Source organism: Saccoglossus kowalevskii, chromosome 13 (genome assembly GCF_978046115.1).
Source record: "Saccoglossus kowalevskii chromosome 13, keSacKowa6.1, whole genome shotgun sequence".
Lineage (NCBI taxonomy): Eukaryota > Metazoa > Hemichordata > Enteropneusta > Harrimaniidae > Saccoglossus > Saccoglossus kowalevskii.
Genome location: NC_140653.1, coordinates 24,591,874 through 24,603,837, shown reverse-complemented (window position 1 = coordinate 24,603,837; position 11,964 = coordinate 24,591,874). Strand labels below are relative to the sequence as shown.

General features: G+C 35.1%; 1 protein-coding gene and 1 non-coding gene across 2 annotated transcripts; both read left to right on the top strand.

Annotated features, from left to right (window-relative positions):
• Positions 1–1,561: 1,561 nt before the first annotated feature.
• On the top strand, positions 1,562–7,988 carry LOC102805236 (putative peptidyl-tRNA hydrolase 2). The gene is made up of 6 exons (XM_085506765.1): positions 1,562–1,650; positions 2,657–2,819; positions 4,035–4,124; positions 5,929–6,116; positions 6,351–6,465; positions 6,606–7,988. The coding sequence occupies exons 2-6, from the start codon at positions 2,676–2,678 to the stop codon at positions 6,690–6,692; spliced, it is 624 nt and encodes a 207-aa protein (XP_085362891.1). The 5' UTR covers positions 1,562–1,650; positions 2,657–2,675; the 3' UTR covers positions 6,693–7,988.
• Positions 7,989–10,652: 2,664 nt separating this feature from the next.
• LOC144356066 (U4 spliceosomal RNA) lies at positions 10,653–10,794 on the top strand. The gene has a single exon (XR_013421366.1). It is a non-coding gene; the product is annotated as a U4 spliceosomal RNA (small nuclear RNA).
• Positions 10,795–11,964: the final 1,170 nt, after the last annotated feature.

Genomic DNA, 11,964 nt, shown 5'->3' with positions numbered 1-11,964 from the left:
ACAGGGTCGACTTTTGTAGACAACAACTTGCAACATTTCATGAAACAGGGTCAACTTTTGTTGACAACAACTTGCAACATTTAGTGAAACAATGTCAACTTTTGTAGACATCAACTTGCAATATTTCATGAAACAGGATCAACTGTTGTAGACAACAATTTTCAACATTTCATGAAACAATGTCAACTTTTGTAGACAACGACTTGCAGCATTTCATGAAACAGGGTCAACTTTTGTAGACAACAACTTGCAACATTTCATGAAACAGGGTCAACTTTTGTAGACAACAACTTGCAGCATTTCATGAAACAGGATCAACTGTTGTAGACAACAATTTTCAACATTTCATGAAACAATGTCAACTTTTGTAGACAACGACTTGCAGCATTTCATGAAACAGGGTCAACTTTTGTAGACAACAACTTGCAACATTTCATGAAACAGGGTCAACTTTTGTAGACAACAACTTGCAGCATTTCATGAAACAGGGTCAACTTTTGTAGACAACAACTTGCAACATTTCATGAAACAGGGTCAACTTTTGTAGACAACAACTTGCAACATTTAATGAAACAATGTAAATTTTTGTAGACAACAACTTGCAACATTTTATGAAACAGGATTAATTTTTGAAGACATCAACTTGCAACATTTCATGAAACAGGATCAACTTTTACAAACAACAACTTGCAACTTTTCATGAAACAGGATCAACTTTTATAGACAACGACTTGCAACATTTCATGATACACAGATCAACTTTTGTAGACAACAACTTGCAACATTTCATGGAACAAGGTCAACCGTTGTAGACAAAAATTTTCAACATTTTATGAAACAGGATGAACTTTTGTAGACATCAATTTGTTTCATTTCATGAAACAGGATTAACTTTTGTAAACATCAGCTTGCAACATTTCATGAAACAGGATTAACTTTCACGATACACAGATCAACTTTTGTACATAAAGTTCCGCAAATTGGCTTCTATAAATAATTAATTAATGACTAACCAAATTATTAAAGCGCGGTGGTCGTCGCGCAGCGCGTGTTCGAATTTCATGTGAATAAACAATGTATTTTACACGCGTTGTATACGTCGCTATGAGTCCCATATCGAACAGGGCGCGGCGCGACGACTGCCGCCTTTTAACTACTGTAAAATACGTTTAGCTGAAATTAATTTTCGTCGAAAAGACTTTTTGGGTGTTTTATTGAGTTTATTTGCACGGATTTGTTGATGAGTTGAATGTAAACTATGGAAAAAGGTATATTCACTTTACTTTATTTTCAATGAATCACCCAGAGAAATAAATTCCAAGCGAAAATAAAGTATTTTACAATCAATGATTAACCATGGACCTACCATAACAGTTTGTAGGTTCATGGATTAACTATCTGTCGTTTTTTTTTTTGGAATTAGCAAACACAAACTCTATTATAACCGTGGACATATAAACCGCGGTTCATGTACTAAACTGTTCGGAAGTTCGTTCAGAAAAAAACGCACGAAAAATGGGTCAGCCTAGTAACCTTTGACCCACTCTTTCACCCGTGGTGCACTATTGAAGATGGCGGCCTCCATGAATCATTTGATCAGTTTGATGACGCTCCACTGATAGGCTAAAACTTCTGTTTATTTTATATTTTGTAAGTATTCTCTCAGCGAAAATTCGCCCGTTGCTGAATTGCATGACGTGCAGTGCATTGTATACCGCTTTATTTTTAGCCAAACCGTGAATGCGTTTGACGTACACGATAACAATTATCTGAGTTATCGTGTAAACAAGATGAACATTAGAAATATGTAGCCTGATTTTAAAACGTTTGTTTTTTTTACCTTCAGAATTCAGAATCATGCCACAGTTCAGTAGTGTGACAGTTTATCAGCTCCGAGCTGCAGTTCTGTGTGTAGACAACGCATTTTGTCGCGTCTAACTCCCGGGCGTTGCATAATACGCACGCCGTTTCTACACAATTTCTAGCCATATATCATGTATAGCGCTGTGTTGATCGGGGCGAACTATTGGACAGTTCTCATAATGTGGTTGGGGATCGACTGTTCGTATTATGATGCTAACACCCCCCGTCCATGTACGAAGGCTACAAAATTTCTTAACATTTTAATCGATCGAAGAGTGCATAAATTCACGAAGATTCGTGAGAAAGACTTTCCAATGTTGTTTACCACATTTGTCTAATGTCAAGTCGTATTTTAATGAATTAACATGCAGGAAATGCAGTTTACTGCTTATCGGTGCTTGTACCTGAGACGCTATTTTAACAAATACAGTATTGTTTATAAAAGTCATCAGATATCACAAGTTGTATCCATACTAATGCTCCAGTCAATGTCAGCCCCCACCCCCTTCCCACCTCGGGCTTTAGTAGGGGATTTGGAAATTATTGTTGTAAGATTTGCCAAATGACCCACCACCTGGGGCAAGAAGGATAGGCAAATTCCCACCAAAACAAACCCCCTGCATGTCCGCATGCGCAGCTAGCGATGACGGGACACAAAACATTATTATACCCCACCTCAACGGGCAGAGTTTGGTGGTAAACCCCGTCTAATGCAGCACATTTGTCCCATACCGCCCGAGAAGGGAGGGGTCAGGGTTGACATTGACATAATGATGATTTCTGTATTATCTAGTACCCCTAAGTCTGGAATTATGAGTGAATCTCCAGGAGCAGGAAGGTTAGCTGAAGAGGACCAGGATCAAGGGATGAGAGGAGAAGCTGATGGCTGGAAAGCTGATGAAAATCTTGTAACAATGCTGTGCAGTATGGGAATATCGAAAAATGTTGCTGAGAAGGTTGTTAACTAATATTATCTTCATTTGTCTGTCAATAACTGGGGTTGTACCAAACACAACATTGTGGTTATTCAAATTAAGGCCAGACTTTTATTATCCCTTGTTTCGCGAACCCGCCAAATGAAGAGGAGCCGAAAATGAAATAAATATGAAATTTTATTTCAGCGTAATTTCTCGCACCGCCGACTTGTAAGTGCAAAAAATTGATAAAAAAAACTTATTTTTATCTTCATTTTTTTTCTGCCCGCCACATAACAAACCCAAGTTGCATTTTCGTGGGAGTATCATGATCACACTACAGAAGTCTCGCGCAGATGAGAAACAAGGTTATACCGGTACATGGAATAAAATTTTATTTCATTTCTTCTCTCCGATCAATGATCTCACTTACAATTTTTTGAGAATCACACAAATCTAATGGAAAAAAAGAATTAATTATATTTTTTTCCGCCCTCCTCAAAAAAATTGCCTTATAAAAACTTGAGAAACAAGGAATAAAAAAGTCTGGCCTAAGACACAATAATTTCAAGGGGAGGAAATATTATGTGACATGTTTTCACTCATCGTGGGGAAAAACTAGGATTTGTCTGGATTTGCCTTGTTTTGACAGACGGTAATTTGGAATTAAAGTGAATCCACATGTGTTGGAATACTATGTGTTGGAAAGCTTTAGAAAAATAAATTGAAACAATTTTTACTTTCCACAACACAACTTTATTCTATTGAACAAAAGTTTAATTTACAAAACAAAACTTTTACTTCTTACGACAAAATTTTATTTTATGCAACAAAAGTTGCTAATAGATGAGAATAGTTTGCTTACTGCTGTTATTAAAATACTGGTTTAAAATCATAAAATTTTTGAGCACATTTTAAGGATGCATTAACCCAAAATAATTAACATCCAATCGAATCGAATGAAAAAATATGGAAAAAGCTCTTGGTTGAGATTGATATAGTGAAAACAAAGTATAATGTGATTTAAATCGATCAACTGTTAAACATTGTAAAACCTAAATAAATTGATACATATAAACATGCAGCAGCTTCAGTACTTGGTAGTTCCTTCCCATGGTGTCTGTGACCCGCTCTCCCAGAATAGGGGATCAAACCTTTTCCAGTATTCAACCCTTTGCTACCGATGCCCAGTCAACTGTAGTTACGTTTAACAGAAAGCATAAACTCTGTTACTGTACTTTTTAAACTTTTTCACAGGCATTATTTTTCACTGGCAACAGTTCAGCAGAGTTAGCTGCTGCTTATATATTTGAGAATCCTGAATCAGATCTGGAGGCTGCGCTTGACGTGAGTTTATTATTTTGTACATTATTCAGTGATTTGCGACACCATTATTCTATAATTGATTGACAATTGAAGGAGAGCACACTGCGTGGTGTTATTTTTGCAATAACACAAAACTGGTGGATTTGTTGTATGTGAAATTTAAACATGGGGACTATTAGTTTGTCCATTCTTCCACTTATCCGTATTTAGTCTCTTAGTAGCACATTTATAGTAGGTTCTGAGCGTAACTTAACATTCACCTAGCTTTAAGCATGGAAGGTACTAACGGAAGAAGCTACGACGCCTATCAAGTGGCCACTTAAGTCTCTTAATTGGCTTATTTCCTTTTGTTTCAACCCAAATTAATCCTGATAAGGCCATTGTCTAGCTCATCTTTGATGTCCATGATAGTTTGCAATTGTTTACACAAGTAACGAGTTAGCGGAGTATGATACAACCCCGCCATTTTTTTAATGTGACTATGAAATATATGCGCATTAAGAAACTACGGTCATCACACATGCGCACTGGGTTTGTTTAGGTGTAAAAGGTCAAAATACGTATTTCACAACCGGAAATTCAACAGATGAACGTTTGACTTCACAAATTTCCCATGTTTTAAATATTAGCAACTGTAACTAGAACAAGATTTCGAGTGCATACAACAACAATTCCTAAGGACTCCTAAGAAATATTATCACAGAGAAAGTGTCGAGGCATGCTCTTCTTTCGATACTATCTTTTCTGTTGGTGTTCGCCGATGTCTGGTGGTAAAAAATGTCGACAGTTTCGGGCGCCAAACCCACGCACTGACAATGGTACCATTGAATAATCCAATCGTCACAAGCAATCATTGATTAAGTCTCATTACCATTACAAATACAAAATTCACGATATTTCATCAGTTCTTCTTCAATCAATGTTATATCTGACAATTTTCCATTAAAGTTCGCCATTTTCAATATTGTACATGCGAGGTACGACTATCGCTTCCGAACATGCTCTGAATATTACCGAATGCTCGAGATTAGCATAACCCATTGTATGAAGGTGTTAAAAGCTAACAAGAACAATGTTTGTGAACAAACATTGACATGGATTAAAGCTAAAACAATAGCGTCGTGGCTCCTTTCGTTAGTACCTTCCATGCTTTAAGTTAGTATAACACAAGCTTGCCTGCTTTTAAAACTGCCACATGTCTAGATTTAGCGGAGTAATCTGTCTAAAAAATTTGGTTCATATTAGTAACTTAGGTAAATACTACAAAGGAATCAGTTGATGGCAATGATACTCCTCGTAAAAATGATTGTGTGATGTTTGTGGGACTACTTTATTGCATGTGTCAGAATACCTACTTTTGTAACGGTGTTATATGTCACCTGATCACCCGAGTGTATTGATATGTAAAAAGTAGTGCCGTTGGGGTACCTGAAAATGGCGGAATAAACAAGAAGTTAAGTTTGAAAGCTCTCTGGTTTCTTTGATGTTTTGTGTGTTCCTGAGTCATGTTTTGTGTGTTCCTGTGTCAACACATCACAGATTGTCTTCAATGAAAAGGCAAAACTAGCTGATAGTTATTTTGTAAGTTATCGTAAGTTATGCTGAACTGTACTGTATGTTTTATTCAAATGATCCGGCATACAATAAATGCTATCATCCGTTTATGTGCACTTTTATGAGACATTCACCTCTAAATAGAACATCACGTCAATAACACTGACTAGTTTATGTTTATATTTTATTATGAAATTCATAATAAGATTATAGGAAAATGCACCACTTTTTCCAAAAGTACCAACACTTAACAAATGCCTGTTGTTTTCAGGTTTATCCTGACCTTGGTGCTCGCTGTGGGGATTCATATAAAATGGTGTTTGTTGTCAACAGTGAGTTAAACATGGGCATCGGCAAATCAGCTGCACAGGTGGGACATGCGTCTATTGCATTGTATCGAATTCTCCTACGAGAGCAATCAACATTTGCAGAGATGCTATTTAACTGGGAAGACAGTGGGTATGTACGCATGATATTTTGATGTTTACATTATTTAAAATTCACTATAATACTGTATTTGTACAATTAGTAACATATACCACTGCTTACACGACAGACATACGTTTTGAGATATGCTTCTAATGAAATTATGGTACAAATTTAAAGTTAAAAATATTTGCTTCAAACTGGAGAGAAAGTATTTGTTCATTAAAATATTGATTACCGACCTTACTTTTAATTTATCATTTCCAGGGAAACCAAAATAGTAGTAAGTGGTGAAAATGCACAACATTTAACAGTTTTGCAGGAAAAGGCACTTTCACTTGGTTTACCACAATATTTGGTTCGAGATGCTGGTAAAACTCAGGTATGTCCGTGCTCATTATAACTGACCTTGCAATACTACATTATTATTATCTGACACTTTATATCAAATATATATATTCATTAGCCTTGCTGATAACTTAGTATTGCGCTCATGTAAATTATGTTAATTTTTATTTACAGATACCAAGTGGCTCTGTCACAGTGTTAGTTATGATGGGATTGACCAGTAAGGTTGACACAATAACAGGAGACCTTAAATTACTGTAGTCGATGGTTGGTGGCGATATTATATTGCTTTTTATTCATAATGCATGTATGACTTGTCAGCAGCACAGGATTTTATCTGGTGACACGGTTATATGTATTTCCCATTGCACTCAGATCTAATTAACATATGTGTACTTTCATTGTATCACAATAGTGTTGCTATCTCACTATCAGAATACAGTGTCGCCATACTCCATTATAGCATGCTTAACTGTATGACATAATCATGGCATTATGGTCTGTCATTTAACAAAATTATTTGTTTATGGTTTCTAAATCTTTGACAATTTTCAACATTCAAGGATAAGTTGAAACAACAACAAATCCATCACTACCTATTTGCATAAAATGTGCAATTCCACCCTGAGAATACATAGGAATTGGTTCTCAGTTTTTTTATCAGAGTCTTAAGAACAAGCTGTCGCTCAGCTTTTTCATATTGACATTTCAATATCTGTTGGTGGTAATGTGAAAAAGAGTGGATTATGTGACTAAACATTTGTGGTGATAATTCATTGATTACCAAATTGAGGATCATAATTGAAAGATACTTGATGTATTTTATTAAATTGCATGTAATTAAACTGGCATCTACATGAGTAATAACTTAATAAATTCATATTAGGGGGAGGTGGTCCTATATTAATTAAACAAATGATATATTCTACACATTTTAGAGGTCACTTGTTCATGTATGCGCATGTTTTTTTAATGTCATATTGCTTCTGAATGTACTATATTTTATTTTAATCGAAATTGAGTCATTATTGATATTTACTGTTTGAGGAAATGGTATCCTAACTGTTTTAGGAAGAAACAGAGATCTACAAAAAAAATTGCTAGAAATGGGATATGTCTATTGATATGTGTAAAATATATGCTGCCAAACTTGCTATATCATTTGATGGTTTGGAAGAGGGGCTCATGGCAATCAAATCATGATGAAAATAAGTTTATCCAATTTGATTATGGAATGCTCTTTTTTCGTCCCCCATTTGTTTCCTAAGATCTCTTTTGGTCTGTCCCTTTAATTTCCATGCTTCTTATCAAATGGTGCTACTATCTCACAAAATTAGGGTTGAGCATTAAAAAAAGTCTGGGATCAAAGATGGTAGATTCCCTATATAAATTATTTTTTAATTTAAATTAGTTTTTAGCTAAATTTTGTTTTGCTTTATATAATATTCAAAAATGCGTTTTTATAAATGTTTAGATTTTTCGCTGTGCATAATTTGACTTTATGAAATAAAGTTTGAATTACAGTCAGTTGAAATAGATTCAACAAAGTTGAAGAAATATATGGTTTAAAGGTAGTTTTCTATCATAAAAATAATATACTCAGACATCCTTGAGGGGCTGAGTTACTAAAATGTTCAAAATTCTGAAATAAAAATATATCGTCACTCAACTAAGTTTTCCACAAAGCAACCTTGAAAATGATCAAAAATGTGCGTTTTGAGTTGTTTACAATTGGTTCCTATGGCAGAAACATTCCAACATTCCATCATATCTCATAATTTTTGTTTGGTGACGTATGTTAAAATATTGTATGTATATATATATATATATATATATATATATATATATATATATATATATATAGGAAGGTAGTCGATTATTCCAGGGGAGAGTGCTCGATACTAAACGATGAGTTTGTAGAGCAGATTTACATACGTGGACAGAGAAATTAAGACACGACTACATGAGTAAAGTTCACTCTACAGTACTGTTTTGTAAGGTACATGGAGTACCTCACTCATCAGGAGTTAAGACTTTATTAAATAAACCACCGAAACAGACTACGTTATAAGCGCTACAGATTTGCATAACAATGGAGTGTGTTTACGATATTAAAACTAGTTGTTGCATAGCAACGATTTGGCTCTGTGTCTACAGGAAGAAAAAAGCTCATTTCTTTTATTTAAACTACAGTAATGTGGTTGGAAAATTATAATATATTTCTCTCTAATACACAAGTTGCAACGTTTGCTTGAAGTATTGTATGGTGCAGCACGCGATAACACTCTCCATTTGATGTCGTAATCGATGTTATTGGCTTTTAATGACCAAGCGTATTTACTGAGCTCTGTTGCGTTTCTCAATGATTGGTTGCGTAGCGATGCTGTGTGGTTTCTGTACCGGGTTTTAAATTCATTTCCTGTTTACCAAGCTAATATCAGACGGCAAGACAACAACAAGTGTGAAACATATGTGGGACTAACATTATCGCTCATACACTACCCCTAGTATATCTGTGTACTACCGTAAAATCTGTATTAGAAGCCGCATCCCTAATAGAAGTCGCACCCATTCTTTCTGAACAATTGAGAACCAAAAATTCACCATTTCTCATATGTGTATATGCTCTAATAGAAGCCACATCCCTTATATTGCATTGTGCCATTTTAATAGAAGCCGCGGTTTCTAATACAGATTTTACAGTAGTAATGGCATACAGCAGTGTATTTCATGAAAACAAAACTTAAGCTTTACAATTTTTACGTATGATTATCATATAATGAAGTATTTGCTTAATTATTAGTACATACATTTGCATATGATCGAAATAAGTCATATGCTACCTATACGAGTATTCAGCATAAAGTAAATGAAAATTTTAGCTTATGTGCTTCTATTAGAGTAAATGTGGAATGATTGACGACCCGTCCAATGACCAGAGTGAAATGTGTTTTTTTCTTGACCAAATATTGTAATTTAAAGTTTTAAAATGTTTGCAAACATTGGTAAGCTGGTGATTCCAATCATGTGCAATCTCTTATAATTTGTTTTCTATAATTGTAATTGCTTACCAGTATATCATTGTCTTATGACAAATTAAATAATATTATGCCACGTCATTAGTGTGTTGTGTTTGTATAGTCAACTCACAAGTAGCTGTGGTTTCGCTGCGTTTTGGGTCTGGGAAGGTATTTTTCTTCGTCTGTCAATTATATACACATCGTCAGTATACAGCCGGACCCAAAACACCACGATACAACTGCTATCTCACAAGTAACTGTCATGTTTCATTGCTATCTGATTAAAATAAGATCCTAGTTTTGGCTTCTTTTTTTTTTTTTTTTTTTTTTGTATGTTTATTTTATTCTATTTTATTTTATTTTGATCTGTCGTAGTATTTATTTTTTAAGTTTTGGTAATTATGAATGCCAATAAAGTGATAGTTAAAAATATACTGAATCACAAGTACCGGTATGTAACAAAATAATTAAAAAAAGAATAGTAAAAGTAAAATAAATATATAAAATGAAATGCATGCTGTACAATACATCAGATTTTAATCAGATTGGTTTCAGTGTTATACATGTTATACTATTTTCAGTTTACAAGATGCTTATCTTACCTGAAAAGCCCATTCTATAAACTTTGATTAATGCAAAACGCTTATATTATTATTACTATTACAATTCGTGGTGATAGTAGTAGTACAAAATCTCGGACTTCATTGAAAAAATAAAAAGACTGTTTATCGTAGAGGACGCTCAGTAGTAGCGGTGACGTTCGTATGATACTGTACATAGCGATGGCTGTTGTGCGTAGACGGGCATTATTACTCACAATCGTCTCAACAAGAACAACTTAAACAGCATAAATCAAGATAAATGAACCAATGAATGAACCATTCAATCTTCTTTCCCTCGCCTGAATTTGACCAGAAATACTAGGGGGGGTCTTTAAATTTGCATAATAAAAGGCACTCGTAATCAAGTTGGGGTGAGATGCAAAAATTCACAACAAATGCTCCAAGCTATGTATGTATTGCATCAGAACTATAAGGATAATTCGTTATTTTAAATTATAAAGTTGAAAGATTTTAATAATTCATCGGTAGTGTGAAGTAAAACGTTGTTTTAAATCGTCTTGTCCACCATTTTGAATACTCACCGCGGACTAAATTGTGTCCATGTTCAATCAGTCAAATATACGTATCGTTTTTGAAGTATCTCTGCGCAGAGGCGATATCGTAGCCAATGAGGTCCAACCGAGGCGCGATTATTGCTAGTTGAAAACTTTTACCAATACCCCGCACGAAACGACGTGAAATACCGTCGGTCGCTGCAATTTTTGATGACCTCTCCGGAGGTCCGATTTAACCAATCAAAGAATAGTATTAATCATCTTATTACCAAATCAATCACATACATACTAATAAGTGTAACCAGAGGTACATTACTTGGGGTTTGCAACTACGGTGACATGAATACCAAGATCCCGTTTCAATCTCACTCTCACATAAGTGTTCCAACTCAGAAAAATTTCAAATGCGCATGACCGAGGTAACTAGGATATTGGGATGTCCAGGTGGATCAAAATAGCTGCTCACGATATGACGGATTACGATTACTATATTTTCTGTACATTTTCGATGTATTTACATTTTTTCACTATAAATGTCTTATTACAAACCACCTATGTCATGTCAGAAGCTTTAAGGTTGTAGCACCAGTCTCGCTATCTACGAGATGAGACTTGAATGGGATCTTGACATGATGTCACCATACAGTACTATGCGCGTTGCAAACCCCAAGTAATGTACCTCTGGTGTAACTTACATCGACGGCGTACTTATTATAGTCTGCTCGCACGGTTTCGGAGCTTGGAACACTTACCTTAAAAATTATGTGATACAGCGGGAAATTACTTTAATGACTGTAGAGTCGTACGTGTGGGTGTCACCAAAGTGTTGGCTGAAAACTATTCTTAAAGGGCGGCAGTTGTCGTGCCGCGCCCTGTTCGATGTAGGACTCATAGCGACGTATACAACGCGTGTAAAATACATTGTTTATTTACATGAAATTCGAACACGCGCTGCGCGACGACCACCGCGCTTTCGACTCGAAAAGATGCCTTGAAGTTTTTAGACATCCTGGTTAGAGATAAATGGTGATAAACATAGAATGTTTGTAATCTTCACGTCAAGAGCTGAACAACTCATTTGTATTAGTTATGGTGTGATTTTTTTGGTTGTAATTAAAATCATTTGTTGTATTGTAGAATTAATAAATAACATATATTATTAGCACTTTCTGTATAATTCCATTTAATCAGTACCCTACCTCAACTGTTTTATGTTGTTTAGTTGGTCCTATAAATTATGAATTAAACAAAATGACAGTGTCTACACCTTTTTATAGGCTTTGATGGCATTAAATAACTACCGGGGGGGGGGGGGGTATACCACAATAATTTATATCATTACTGGGCTTTAGGCATAACTACAAGAATGGTGAGAATCATGATTAGCAAAGGCACA